At 44.3% G+C, this 15,831-nt stretch overlaps 1 protein-coding gene across 1 annotated transcript; it reads left to right on the top strand.

Annotated features, from left to right (window-relative positions):
- The first annotated feature begins 4,578 nt into the window (after positions 1-4,578).
- Positions 4,579-5,553, top strand: LOC147208322 (uncharacterized). The gene has a single exon (XM_086105949.1). The coding sequence runs from the start codon at positions 4,579-4,581 to the stop codon at positions 5,551-5,553; it is 975 nt and encodes a 324-aa protein (XP_085962075.1).
- Positions 5,554-15,831: the final 10,278 nt, after the last annotated feature.

Genomic DNA, 15,831 nt, shown 5'->3' with positions numbered 1-15,831 from the left:
CGAGTGTTGGCGCATCGGTCTTGGATATCATCAACAACAGCCTCTCTTCTGGTATAGTTCCCCAAACTGCCTTTCATTTCCAAAATTCTGGAAAAAGTGGTGCACATGCAGTTGAAATTTTCCTTGGATGAACATAACATCTTGGAGGTCTTCCAGTCAGGTTTCAAGACGATGCATAGCACGGAGTCAGCCCTGTTACGCGTTTCTAATAACATCCTCCTATCAAATGACGCTGGAGACCACGTGTGTCTAGTTTTATTGGACTTAACTGCAGCATTTGATACAGTGGATCACAGTATTCTGCTGACTCGTTTGCAGCACTTGGTGGGCATTGGCGGCAGTGCTCTTGAGTGCTTTAGGTCCTATTTAGCTGACAGAACCTTTTGTGTCAGCCTTGGCTGCTCTGAGTCACGCACTGCTCCCCTGTCATGTGGTGTTCCACAGGGCTCAATTCTGGGGCCTCTGCTGTTCTCACTGTATCTGCTCCCATTGGGTTCCATCTTAAGGAAACATGGTATTCCCTTCCACTGCTATGCAGATGACTGCCAGATCTATGTCCCACTGAGCAAGAAAGACGCCTTCTCATTAAGGCCACTCCTATCCTGTATGGAAGAAATCAAAACCTGGATGGCACAACATTTCTTGAAATTCAATGAAAAGAAGACAGAGGTGATATTGTTTGGTCCCAGTGGCCCTTGTACATCCCATCCTGTAGACTTTGGCCCCCTGTCTCCTTATCTTAAGTCAACAGTCTCAAACCTGGGCCTTAAACTGGACAGTGATTTCAAACTTGATCGGCAAATTGGTGCCGTTGTTAAATCCAGCTTCTTTCACCTTAGACAGCTGGCCAAAATAAAACCTCTCCTCTCACATGAACACTTTGAGACAGTAATTCATGCCTTTGTCACATCCCGGCTCGATTACTGCAATGCCCTTTACTTTGGAGTCAGCCAGTCCTCCATTAAGCACCTTCAGTTGGTCCAAAATGCCGCTGCTCGCCTCTTGACTGGTACTCGTATGAGGGAGCACATAACTCTTACTCTGGCATCCCTTCACTGGCTCCCTATTCATTTTAGAGTTATTTTTCAAGATCCTCTTATTTGTTTTCAAATCTCTGAATAATCTCGCGCCACCTTACCTCTCTGAGCTCATCCGTCCCTACACACCTGCCCGGCGCCTCAGGTCTGTGGACCAGACATTATTAGAAGTACCAAGAACTAGGCTGAGGCTCAGAGGGGATCGAGCTTTTTCTGTTGCTGGTCCCTCTCTCTGGAATGACCTCCCACTGAACATTCGGCAAGCCTCCTCGCTGCCCATCTTCAAAACCCTCCTCAAAACTCACTTGTATTCTTTGACATTCGACTCAGCATGACTTAGATTTGTTCTTGGTTTTACTATTTGGTGCTTTCTACCGTCTTTATTACCGATTTGTCTTACTGTTTATTGTGCATGTTAAATTGCTCCATGTACAGCACTTTGTATGCAGCGATGGCTGTTTGAAAGTGCTCTATAAATACAGTTGACTTGACTATGTCCTGAATAAATTAGTTAAACTCTCGGAACAGTCCTTAAAATTTAACTATGGAGAGGAAGTCATCAATGATTAACTGTTAGAGGAATCTATGAGCAAAATTGTATCATGTTTAAAGTTTCATTTAATTTGGGCACATTGAAGCGTTTGGGTGCGTATCCAGCACCCCCAAATGCCTGCACACAAAGGCGCCGGCCATCTGGCCGGGGGACTGTTGAAGTCCACAATTAGCACGTCAATACAGGTGGACAACCACAGGGGAGAAGGCGACACTCGGTCACAAAAGGGGAATGAATAATTCGGGAACAGCGGTTGAGCAACAAAAGACGAGTTGAGAACACCCGTCGCGCCCAGACGACATTGACCATCCGCAAAGTCTACAACATGCTAATTCGATGTAGACCAGCCAGAAAAGGCGCCAATGTACTGGTGGTTCAAGTTGGAAAAACAGGTAACCAATCACTACCGAGGAGCCGGACCGGGGTGCGGCATGCAAACATCGGGGGCAGTGTTTTTCTTGTATTTTGCATATGTTACAATAAAATGTCGAACTCGCGGTGGCGGGACTGAGAGTGTGATCGCGGAGCAACTAACCGTCGTTCGCTCTCAGAGATCCGCTCCCGCCGATATTGAAGACAATTTTCCTGTGTGCCGAGTCATTTCTTTAACTTTGTCCGAGAAAATCTCTGACAGAAACTTGGCGTTGTCGGCAGGATGATGTGCTTGTTCGAACGGATTTGAGCTTTTTTGTTGGACTCTCCGATTTCCTCCGGTGGACGATCCGTGGCTGATCGCGCGTTTTGCGCCTGCGAAGCCGACCAGACCTCGTGGAGACTTTTCCAGGAGGAACCAGCCCCGCACCGGACACCGTGAGGAGCGAGCAAGCGCCATCATCCAACGAACCTGGGTTCAGCTCGGCATCGGGACAATTGTCGGAAAAATAAGGTCAGTCGGCGTGGCGGAGAAGCCGTTGCGTAGTCGGTTATCTCCACTGAATGACGGAATTAGACGAGTTAACGCCGAAAACGGAGTAGGCTAGCTCGAGTACCGTTTCGTGGTTAGCGGTACGGGGGAAATTAGATTCCCGGGACACAGAGCCCAAGCGCATCTGTGAGAGCATCGGCTCATTTAGATATCGTTTCTCGCTAAGCGAAAACGATAAGGAAGCTTTGTCTTCCTGCGGAGGTTGACCACCTCGGCGTGTGTTGCATCTAACGTTGTATGCGTATATTGCGCGTATCGGTTTGTGTTAGTGCGTGAGTGTGATTGGTGATCACACTATTGTGGTAACGTAACCCATATAAACTCCGGCGCGGGCACGTACCGTTTGTTTTCGGGTAACGACCTAGATCTAGATCGCGATTTCTGTCTTTGTGTAAAATACCTGTAAACGCTTCCAGCTGTTGCTAGGCAACATGGCGACACGGAAGTCCTCGGGTTGTTGGCGAATGAGCGGAACACCGCAGACAACAGCACGTCACGATGTAGAGGCGATCATCGAAAACACACGATTAGCTGAAGTTGACTGCAGAGGGTCAACGCGATTCGTGAAAAAATGGAAAAAGAAATACGGATTCTCGGGAGACGTTAATGATTGCGATGAATTGGAAACGGTGTTGGGCAAAATATCGCTGAAAGACAAAGAAAAGCGGAAAAATAATGAACACGGTAAACAATGGTACAAGTGTACAATACTCGTTGAAAGGGCCAGACGAATACGGGTGAAAAAGGCGAAAGACAGACGTCAGAGGCTGGATGAGGATTTAATTGCAGTGGCTGCTGCAACGCAACCCTCAGCCGCTCCAGCGGCCGCCGTTTCGGGGGAGCTGTACCCGGCCTTCCCCCCACAATCGCAAACTGCGAGAGAAAAGAATTCGGTACCCCCTCCGCCCTGGGGAACTAATCAAGCCCCCATAACACCCCTCGATCAAACTACCGCACAGAATTGGAGTCCAGAGAACCCGGTCAAATCGCAGGGTGGTCCAAACCCTGGACATCAACACCAAACGCGCTCCAAAGGCACGGTGGGTGAGCGGAGGCGGACCCTCGACCCATCCACCTCACTAGAGCATAATTCGTATGAGTCTAGATTCGAATGGTACCCTTTCCAAGCGTTCCCTATGGTTCAAATGCCGTCGATGAACGACAAATCGCTGTACGTATATAGACCATGGACGCCAGCCGAATTTCGAGACATCGCCGCGTCACTTCCAAAACCGAAGGACGATCCGGACGAGTTCGTAAGGGAACTATCCGATTTAGTCCACAGTCACAGGCTTAACGCGAGTGAACTTTTGAAATTGCTCTCATTAACTACCAGTTCCAAGTTTGGCGCAGTTGTGGGCAACTTTAATGGTAGGAAAGCTGCGGGAGGTTATCTGTGCTATGATGAACTCACGCAGGTAGGGGGACCCCTTGACCAAATTATGGAACGTTGCGCCAAGGCATACGAGCGGACGCAAGATCCAAAACAAATTGCCACATGCATCCAAAAGGCTGACGAAACTACGGACGATTTTTTCCATCGTCTGCGAATAGTGTTCAAAATACACGGCGGTATCCCTGAGACACAGTCAGACTTGTTCAATTCGCATTTAAAACAGCATTTGCTAAACCAAGCACATCCTGATGTTACCCAATATGTTAAAAGACATAATTTGAATTGGCCAACATGTCCGATCGATGAGGTTTTGAATTACGCACGGAATTACGAACGACTCGAGAACAAGAAAAGGAAGAATGAGAGTCACGTGACCAACATTTATTACGCCGCAAAAAACCCACACGCACACGGGAAAACCCCGGGTCCTCCTTATAAAGGTAATAAACAAATACGGTCGTTTGCTCCCTTCAAATTAACCCCTAGGGACCAAAAACGTTTTGTTGAAGGCAGATGTTTTCTTTGTGGGCAAAAGGGTCACATGGTGAAAGAATGTAGACAACAGCGGAAGGACAGGCGCGTGCGGGAGCGTGATGGTAGCACGGGGACCTCCTCATCAGATGAGGAGGATTTACAAACGATACGGAATAAAAAAGAGGAGGTAGCTATGACAGCGATAAAGGCCTCTGCGCCTTTGTTTGAATCGCCCGCCTCAAGTGAGGACGAGGATGACATCTTAGCCGGTAGCAATCATGTTTTCGACACAGAAAACTACCTGCTGAGATGTGAAACCTCGTCCATAACTAAACCGGAAATGACGTTGTTGGTTGAAGGAATCCCGACCGTCTTCCTTGTTGACACGGGCGCCGATATCACTGTTCTCGGTCGTTGGGATCGCGATACTGTGAAGCCAAGCGATGGCAAAATTCGCATGAAAGGAGCACACGGCTCCGTGCAGCCCCTGACGTTATCGCAAACAGTAACCATTACTTCCCCCACAGACCCAAATCGGAAGGCACTCGTCGAAGCCGCGCTAAATTCTCGCTGTCCACATAATTTATTGGGACGGGATGCTCAAACGCAACTCGAGATTTACACCATCGTAAATCACAAGGGCCAGATTGAAGCCCGCATGGGGAACAGTCAACATGATGCTCGCTATTTTTGGACACTCGATTTACCGAACGATGACGTAACTCGGAGTTCCGAATGTCTAGTTCGATTGGCAGGTACCAAATTAAAGCCAGGAGGTAACGTGCAAACGGCGAACAACCTGCACGTGACTATCAGACGTAAGCAGACACCAGGACCAGACCCTGACTACACTAAAGTTTTTCTGGGCCTGCAACCCCAGGGTATCGTTGTTGAGCACGTGTATTGGAAAGATCAGTGGTGTTTCGCCACAGCGCGGGTAGGAAGGGCGGTCAAGCCCCTCCTCTCACAAGGGCAACACATTTACATACCGCTCGGCAAACCAGAGCAATGTGAGTGGAAAAATATGAATAACCTTGCGAGCTCCGTTCCAAACCACCTGTGGAACCCCTCCCCCGCCAATCCGGGGTGCGAGGAAACACAGGATGGCTGGGTGCGTCAATACATCAATTGGAAAGTGATAACTACTCCGGCCGTTCATTTCAGCTGACAAATTGCAGTAACACGTGACGTACTAGCAATAGAGGCACAGGACACAACACAGGATGATTTGAAATCAAGACAAATATTTGCACCTCACACAGAACGAAAATATTGGACACATAAGAGAGCACAACCAGATGACGCAGGGATAGAGAAATTGGAAGGCGGGAAACGTTGGCTTCCAATCTCTCTCTTCGAGTGCGCCGCGAGGTTGACACATGGCTTGTCACATGTGTCAACAGGGGGGATGATAGCGATGATAACACAGGTGCACCAATATTATCATACACATGGGTTTATGCATATTTCAAAAAAATTTTGGAGATGTTGTGTAATCTGTTTGAACCAAACACAAGGGAAACGATACTGTCTTGTCATTGTTGATGTGTTTTCAAAATGGGTTGAACTGTCTTCGAGCGCTCACGATGATTCAGGAACTGTCATGAAAGCATTGGGCGAATTGTTGGACACTGATTTGGAGCGACACTGTGCGTACCACCCGCAATCGGCTGGATTTGTGGAATGCATTAATGGAACTGTCAAAGCCAGGCTCATTGAGACAATGAGAGAGACTAAAAGACTATTTGATCAGAAAGAGATGCATAGGCACAATGACTTGCCAGAGTGTTCTGCTCCACAGACTCGCCAGGTCCGGAGTGGTGATCAGAATTTCCTCAAGGTGCTGAAAAGACTTCTCTGGGACAGTGAACGCTGGAATGGCCCCTCCCAAGTGATTGCAGCAACAAAAACTGCGGTCAAGATCGAAGGACGCGATGGCTGGATCCACCAGTCGCAGTGCAAGCTCCTTCGGTTTGAGGTTGAGGGGCCTAGCGACGCCAGTCCCAGGAAGGAGAATCAGCACCTAAGTCCAAGTGCGCTGACCTTGCGTGCCGCCGAAAGACCACAGTGGGAGAGAGGGTTTTCCGTGGTAAACGCACCCCTCTCAAGAAAGACCACAGGAAGGGCAGTCAAGCGTTGCCGATGCACCATCAGCATCATCGGCATCATCCTTATGGGCCTAAGAGAAGTCACGGTGGGCACACAGGCCCACAGAAGGAGTGACTTGCCCCATGGGATTCAATGTCGGGAGGCAGGAGACGATTGTTGGTATATTTTTCTTTTTGTGTTTTCGTGTCGCTTGCGCGATCCCGCTGGTCAGAGGTTGTGCTGCCAAATTCATGGATGCTATCAAAGTGAAGTGGCGGCTCACCTGACTGTGGCCATGTCGGAGTACCAACAGGGGCACACGGGGTCTGACGAAGATTATGTTAACACTGACTTTGGTGATTGATTTACTGGAACCTTATGTAAGGCCGTATGACGACTTCACAGAAAAGCATTGCAGATGTGAGTGTTTGATGTTCTTGGGTTGGCTTACTTTGTATATAGTAGTTAGTTAGTAGTTAGTTTTGTTAGATTTTGATTTTCATTCGAGGTGTGTTTAGATTCGATTTGATTTTAAATTACTTTGTGTTTAGATTAGGTTTTGATTTTCATTTAATGTGTGTCTAGATTAGATTTTGATTTTCATTTAATGTATAGCCATTGCCCGGGAAGGGTTTTCTGTCCTGATTGTTACACCCCCTTCCCCTCAGGACAGTTTTTCTTCCCACCCGTGCAATTGCATATCAATGTCACCTGGGCGTTTGATGAAACTTTAATTATGATACAGAGGTGGGAATGTTAGAGGAATCTATGAGCAAAATTGTATCATGTTTAAAGTTTCATTTAATTTGGGCACATTGAAGCGTTTGGGTGCGTATCCAGCACCCCCAAATGCCTGCACACAAAGGCGCCGGCCATCTGGCCGGGGGACTGTTGAAGTCCACAATTAGCACGTCAATACAGGTGGACAACCACAGGGGAGAAGGCGACACTCGGTCACAAAAGGGGAATGAATAATTCGGGAACAGCGGTTGAGCAACAAAAGACGAGTTGAGAACACCCGTCGCGCCCAGACGACATTGACCATCCGCAAAGTCTACAACATGCTAATTCGATGTAGACCAGCCAGAAAAGGCGCCAATGTACTGGTGGTTCAAGTTGGAAAAACAGGTAACCAATCACTACCGAGGAGCCGGACCGGGGTGCGGCATGCAAACATCGGGGGCAGTGTTTTTCTTGTATTTTGCATATGTTACAATAAAATGTCGAACTCGCGGTGGCGGGACTGAGAGTGTGATCGCGGAGCAACTAACCGTCGTTCGCTCTCAGAGATCCGCTCCCGCCGATATTGAAGACAATTTTCCTGTGTGCCGAGTCATTTCTTTAACTTTGTCCGAGAAAATCTCTGACATTAACTCAGTAATTTAATGATTATAGGATGGCTATTATAACCACAGGCAAATGAGCAACTCTACAAGACAATAGATACAAAGTAAATAACGATACATATATGTGAATGTAAAGAAACTCCTCAAAAATGTCACATGAAGGGTGACAGTTCAGTTTGGGCTTATTTATTTTAACAACTTTGGTAAAAACAAAGTGCGGCTAAAGGTCATGAAACTATCAGCGATGTAGTCCATCCATCACTGCACCCACTCACCAATCCATCTATCTTAATTCCCACCCAACGCTGACACTCACCCACCAAGTGCTCAAGCCTAACACCCACCCAATCATTTACCCATCCGCAACCATTAATCTTTCCATCTATAGCTGCCCACCCATCCAAACTGAATGATTACCTTGTAGTTAATTTACCATCGCCCCACCTTTGTCTTCACCCATCCATGATCTTGATACAGAGTGCATCTTGAGTGGTTTAAGCAAATATCAAATCAATGTGTGCTTTGAAATTACACATACAGTCCACCTGGCCACCCATCATTGAGACAATGATGCATCCATCTGTCCATCCAGCCAGCCCTATCCGCATGGTCAAGTGACCCCTCACCAGCAACCATGCATTTTCCCACTAATGTTTAAACCACCCACCTTGATGCATGAGCCATATCCATTCATGATCATGTTAAATCCATTTTTAGCCTGGAATTTAGGCATGATTGGCCATTTCAAATTCATCAGAGAACATAAGACATTTGGGGCCTCCCCTGTCCGAGAATTGGCTGTATTACTGACGTTCGGCAGATATTTAAAAAAAAAAAAAAATAATAATAATAATAGATTTTATTTATAAGCGCCTTTCAAGACACCCAAGGACACTTTACAATAACAAAAAACACAAAACAATACGGGTTGAGCAGCGGCAGCCAAAACGCGCCAGCGTTCACTCAACCCGAAAGTCAGAAAGAAACAAGGGAGGGAGAGGGGGAGAAAAAAAAAACCACGCTCCAACTACCCTCATTTGAGGATAATTTGAGTGAGGCAAAAAACTCCTGCACAAGCATATGACAGTTACAACAGGTCACAAGACATAAACAATGAAAATCTTGCTTTATTTTTCTGAACCCACCGTGCCTCCTTCAAAGTCCTGTGGCACCCCCGCAATAGGATGCACGCCTCACATGGTGAATACCACTCGATTCACCATTTTTCATTATATCATCCATCCAGCCTCCATTGTGATTCAGAGGCAGCTTCTATTTTTTATGACTTCATAATATAGAATCAATATTCAATCATGCACAGCCGACCCAAATTTTGGCATGCAATCCATCCGTCCAACCCTTATCCATTGTCCACCGATCCGTTAATGTACAGGGTGTCCCAAAAGCCTCTTTACACTTCCTCTTTTATTTTCGTTTCAAGTATCATTAGGACAGATGTGAGGCCATCAGCATTTGACACCTTAGGCTTTGCAGTTTCTGCAAGCATATCGACTCTAGAGGAGCGTTGCAAAATTGCCGCACGGCAAGACATTTTTGTGTCCCTGACTGCAGTTCAGCAGTAGTTGGTGAAATTTATGGCCATCCCAACGCTTCAAACAATTTGCGCTATCTATGGCAGGTTTCCCGAAACAGGATCTGTTCATAACAAACCACGCAGCGGAAGGCCCGCTTCTAACGCGAGAAAACACTCAACTCCGAGAGCAGATGTTTGCGCAAAGCCATGGAAGGTCTGTTCGGAGTGCTGCACTGGAACTCAGCATCAACGAAAGCTCGATTCAGCGGATTCTTTAGAGCGTGAGAAAGCTATAGCTTGAGGTTCTTCAAAGGCTTCAAGTGGAATATTATGACGATCAACAGCGTGAAGTCAGCGCTGGCGTCGAACTGAAGTCGGTCGGGGCAGAAAAGCCCTAATTTTGCAACGCTGTTATGTCAAATGGCTATTCATGCTTACATAAACTGCAACGTTCAGGCTAGCATTTGCTCACGTTTGTCTGAATAATACTTGAAACAAAAGAGAAAAAAGGAAGTGTATTGTGACTTTTGGGACACCTTGTACACAGTAGAGTATGTCCTCCAATTATCTTGGACTTCTCAGGGAACATTCAAACGGATACGGAATGAGTAAGACGGGGTCTTTTTGTACTTGTGTGATTTTACACACTCTCTTAATCATTTTAAAAGCCTCGTCTGGATGTCAACTGTTTAATATTGTTGACATATTTGCACCTGTAAAGTTAAGAACCTCAGGCGTCCAACTAGGCCTTGATGACTGGGGCCGGGCAATATGAAACGATTGGTATTCATTGTTGTCCGTTGCAAACAATGAATTATTTATGCTTGGCTCGAAGCGGCTGTGCAAAGCATGAAAATGATACCCACATTCTCCCTTCGTAATAGCCGTATGGAACACGATGACAGATAATTTCGCCTGCTTTACGACAAGTAGTTGTGAAGAAAGTGGACTGCAGAGAGCACACGTGAACCTGGTATGCCGTGTACATGTACATACGTTACATCTGGCTAGCAGCAGGACTACTTTAAATTAGTGGAAGCAATTATTTGTGAAAACTAATTTGGGTACAAATACACAAAAACATCATTAGTAAAAGCGAGTAAAGTGCTCTCCGAGCTCTCATCAGGCAGCTTGAATTCGATGTGAGAGGCCCCGATGAAGGTTTGATTGCGCTCTGGTTTGTTTTGTTTTTTATGTTTGTTTGTTTGTTTTGTTTTTCCATTTGGATAAAAAAATGTTTTTAAAAAAAACAACAAAACCTCCCAACTGATTCCAAACAGTTGATTGCATGATTGTTCACGCCGGTCAGTGCAATTCAGTGAGGTGATGCAACAAAGAACACACTTATGTTGGAATACAGCCACTGAATTTGGCGATGCATGATCCCTCTTTGATAAAACAAGAACAGAACATTAATGTCTATGGAATTAGTCATGGGATTAGTCATCTAACAGCAATTAGTATGAGCAGTGGGCAACCTGAGGCCTGTGAGCATTTCAGCGAATTCTCCAGCAACGTGCGCAAAATGAAAAGGCCATTGTACTTACCAATTTTTTATTTTTATCATTTGTGATTTTGCGTATTAAAAATGGTTTGTTGTTGTTTCCTGTACGACATTGCACCCATCCATATTTTTTTTGCATTTAACATAAAATCTAACAATAATAAAAGTGTACTTTCATTGGAAGCCCCTGGCGCATAACTGGCCATCGTGCTTGTACAAGATTAAAAGTGCACAATAAGATAAGATAAGAAAACCTTTATTAGTCTCGCAATGGAGAAATTCCCAATTCACAGCAGCAAAGTTATGAAAGGAAGAAGTAGAACAACAAAATATAGGAGCTGCTGGAAAGGCAGCCACTCTCGCGGCGCCATTTTGAAGTCAAAATAACAAAAAGAACACAACACAACACAATGATCTTTTTTCTTTTTTTCCCCCCAGATTTTCATGGTGTTGGAGGACGCAACTGCGGGGAATTCAGGGAGCCATGGAGTGCAGGAATCTCCAAAAGTATTTATTTTTCCTGGAAACAATGAACTGCACATGACTGAAAGAAACCAGGGAACTAAATACAAGCCAACTGTTAAGACCACGAGGTGTACCTGGACAAGACCGGAGGGAGCTAGCAGATGGGTTCACACAAGGGACCGGGCTGATAACAACAGGGGGAAACGAAAACCCTAATGGGCTTGACAAGACATGAACAAAGGGACACAGGGAAAACATGGAACACAACGCCAGACTGATCAAAACAAAGTCAACACCACACAGATTATGACATTTACTGTGTAATTTTCCGCATCAAAATCAAGAACCCAGAATGGGATTGTTGGATGGCCCTGGTGCAAAACTGGCTTTTAGGAGATGGGCAGGATTGAAATGTAATGTAATTACCCCCCCCCCCCCCCCCCACACACACACACAATAAAATCTGAGTTTTTAGCCGAAAACAAACATCAAGAAAACAATAACTGTGAAGGTCAACCAATGCAAATATGTTTTTAATATTTATGACCCCCCCCACACCAGCTAAAACTGTTAAATACATAAACACATATAAAGCATTTTCTGCATAAAATAGAATACTAATCTCAAAACGAACAATTTAATTGTGAGGTCACTCCCATTCTGTTGCCCACGTAGGCGCATAAACTCAATTTGTAATTTGGGATAGGTATCGATAAGATTTTAATCAATATTGTTACTCACGATACTGTTTATCGATCTGGTGCCTTACCGGTAGTCTTATCTGTAATTTTTTTTGGGGGGCGGGGGTTATTTATTTATTTTCAGAAAACCACAAAAACACAGAACTCACACCACTTTAAATAAATAAATAAATACATGTTTTACAAGTACAGTGACATTAATGTAAACTATATAAAAAGAAATAATTTCATCACTATTATACTGTTAAATATGATATAAGCAATTATTTAATGTAAAAGAAGACGCATGGAACATGCAGTTGGGCTCCAAACAGCACTTCTGTGATGTGATGAGGTGAGACATTTTGTATGAGTTTGTTCATTAAGTTTGCTTGTGTTCCCCCTGACATTTTATGATTGATTGCAGTTGTGACGTGAATTGAACAGCAGCGTTGCGACGTCACCCCCCCCCCCCCCCCCCCGTCCTTATGTTAGTGTGAACTGTTGCATTGAGTGTAAATCGATCAGTCATGCCAAGAGTGAAACACTCAGCTGCTACGTTCATAGCAACAGAGCTAAACCAACGTAAATGTCGCAAGGTAGCTTGAACTTGTCGACATGACAGTTTTTAAAAATTCAGCCCCGGAGCCAGTTTAGTCCTTGGGCTCGGTACCCAACCGTAAGAGCAATATATTTGTCTGTACACTGCCTTTTGGGTTTTGCAACTAGCAAAAGGAATTCAGTCACAGTAAAATAAAGTCAGTGTCAGAAAGCTCATTAAGTTTTCAGTGGCAGTGTACAGCAAGTTCAAATTACATGTGAGACCAGCGTCGGAAAGCAGTCTTATACTATTGATGCAAGAACAGGAATTACGTTTTTTTGAAAGATGCAAGCAGGCTCTCCAGAACCTCCAAAGTTGAACACTCCAAAAGGCATGGAATTTAGAGTTCAACCTCCATTTTCCCAGAAAATGGAGGCCTAAAAAGTGAAACATAAACTTCCTCCAGCCCATCATGTGAGACATCAGCAACTGTCTTGAGACTTTTTCCTCAGTGACTTTGCACTTTTTTGAGGCCACCACAAAGTTTTTGAGTGCTCTGTGATGGAGCAGAACTTGAACTTACTCGGACACCGGTAGGCATTTGGTTGCTCAGCACATTAACAGCAATTCAACTGATTAAATATACATTATATACTTAAATACTTATCAGACACTAGTTTTACTTTATTTTTGTTGTATTAAACTTATCCCTTCCACTGACTTAAAACATTTTCTGTAGAATTAAAATGCCTCTTTGAACATGAAGCAAATGACTTACTTTTCTTTTGTTGTATTACACACCTTGATAAGACTTGTTTTTTCTTGATGATTCTTTACTCATTTGGTTCTGCAACCTTCTTCGAGGTTTGGCATCCATTTTTAGATGAAGTCAAAGCAGTGTTTCTCAAATAGTGGGGCGCGCCCCCTTGGGGGGGGGCGCATTTGACCTTGGGGAACATGCTTTTTTATTTTTTTACTGTCCTAAAATAACGTGCAGTTGCACCTACACTACGTTAGGGGGCAGTAGCGCTCTCATTGGCAGAGTTTGCGCAGGGAGCGTTCTCAGGGAGGAAATAAGACGAGGCATATGTAGCACTTGGCTTCATTGTGACTACGGTGGCGGACGAGGAAAGATCGATGAGTTTACTGTGTCTAAAAATGTTGGTTGTGGACAGCATGAAGCTAAATAAATGAAAGCGCCACTTAAAGACATTACACCCCAATCACGCTGATAAGCTGCTAGAGTTTTTTTTCCAGCGAAAACGTGCCGAATATTGCCAACAATCATGCCACTTTGTGACCGCTACTTCAGTAAACTGAAATACAAGTCCCGGCTACACATTGAGCAGGAGCCGAGAGTTGCTGTGTCCCTCGCTTCGAAAAGCGGTGCATTGCAAAACGTGCTCATTGTAGCCATTAATCCAGGCATCATCTTTGATTAAAAAAAAAAAAAAAGAAGCACAAATTCTTTTTCAGTATATGTTTTTGTTTTGCTGGTTAAAGTTTTTTTTTAATATTGTGCTCCTGAGATAATGCTGGTGATTAGTTTGAATGCATTATTAGTTCTTGATTTTATGTAATTTTATTTTTCAGTGTCGCATGGTTTGACATGGTCAGTCAAAAAATATTTATTGTTAAATTAAGGATTTAATGTTATTTTTGAATTTCAGAAGCACTTTAAATCTTTTCTGTTCCAGTTACTAAAGCTATTCTTTGTTGTAAGTTGGTTCATAAAGTTGGTCCATATTTCTTTCTTTTTTTATTCTCTTATACGTTAATAAGGATACAGTGTTATGCAAAGGTGTACTTATAAGAATTTTATCGGCAAATGATACTATTTATAGTCGTGGGGGGGGGGGGGGCGCGAGATGCTTTCCTCTTCCTTGGGGGGGCATGACAGAAAATAATTGAGAACCACTAAGTTAAAGCAACCAAATGATCCATTGCCCTACAAAGTAACACAATTTGCTCGATTGAGAATCCATGTCCAGTCAGCAGGATGAAAATAGTGCGATTGTAGATGTTCTTGAAAGCCAACACAAAATCCAGAAATAACCAGTTACTCTAAGATGGGGCTTTAGACGCGTAATATGGCATCTTCGGGCATTTTTTTTAGAAAGATAATAAAAACCCCTCAAATATACGGAGCGTTACTATAGCTTCTAAAATTTGATTGTCAAAAGTATTTTAGAATCTGTCAATCGGCATTTTGATGGGGGAAAAAAAACATGCTTGCGTGAGGTACTTTTCCATTATTTTTCACTGGACATGATGTTCTCAAATCACTTCCAACAACCATCACAGACTTTGTGATTGCAGACATCAACTGATCACATCTGGGATGTTTACCTTGCATTGTGATGCAGCTCGTGCCAGCTGTGCAGCAGCAAACTTTCTCAGGGTTGTTGATTCCTTGAGCGGATGAAAGCCCAAGTGCGCCCGCTGCCCGTCACGCATTAAACATGTCACCGGGGACTCATTAGCTGAACAAATGTGTGCCATCACCTCGCTGTCAGATGACTCGAGTGCCAGCCTCACTGAACAAGAAGAATTATAAACAGAGCAGCGGGTCCCTACAAACAGCTCCTTTTTGAAGTATGAGATAGTCTGATTATCCCTATTCAGTCCCTTCCAAAAAACACATTAGTAGTCGAAAGCATGTGAAAAAAATAATTTGATTAACCAAGGTTGAACTTATTGGCCAGAATTATTATTGGCTTTGATTTTCCTTTTTTTCTCTCTCTCTCTCTGTACAGGGACTACAGATCAAAATGAGCTCCTAGCTATATCTCGTCTGTGCCATGCATTTGTTTTGCAATGTCCCTGTTAAATAAAGAATGAAATGAATCAACTTTTTTGCCCCCTAAATTTAAACTGTACATAGCATCAAACTGGTGCTTCACAAGAAACGCGCCCGCAGCAGCAACTTTTCCAGCTAAAACAGCACATTGAGTTCAAAATTGCAACTATGTCAGGGTGTCAGCATCAAAGTGTGCAGTCATTTTCGCCTATTAAACTGCCTATGGAAAGAAGTCCGATTGCTCTTCCCAGCCTATATGGGGCACTTGCTTTGAGGCAAGCTGCAAGCGACTGGTCCCCTAACGCTGGGAACAGGCGCCGCAATGTCTGCGTAATTAATTCTAGTTTTTCAGCTGTCCTGAATTTGGCGATTGAACAGGATTTCAGGATGACGTTGTGTTGATGTTTGTGGCAACATTTAAACTGGGCTCCAACTTCAACTCTGAGTCAAGTCAGCTTCTACGCCGCCACATGCTGCCATGACCAACT

Source organism: Hippocampus guttulatus, chromosome 2 (assembly GCF_054856545.1).
Source record: "Hippocampus guttulatus isolate MCC_2025c chromosome 2, RoL_Hgut_1.0, whole genome shotgun sequence".
NCBI classification, from domain to species: Eukaryota; Metazoa; Chordata; class Actinopteri; order Syngnathiformes; family Syngnathidae; genus Hippocampus; species Hippocampus guttulatus.
The sequence above is the reverse complement of the archived record's forward strand: the minus strand, read 5'-3'. Positions and strand labels throughout refer to the sequence as shown.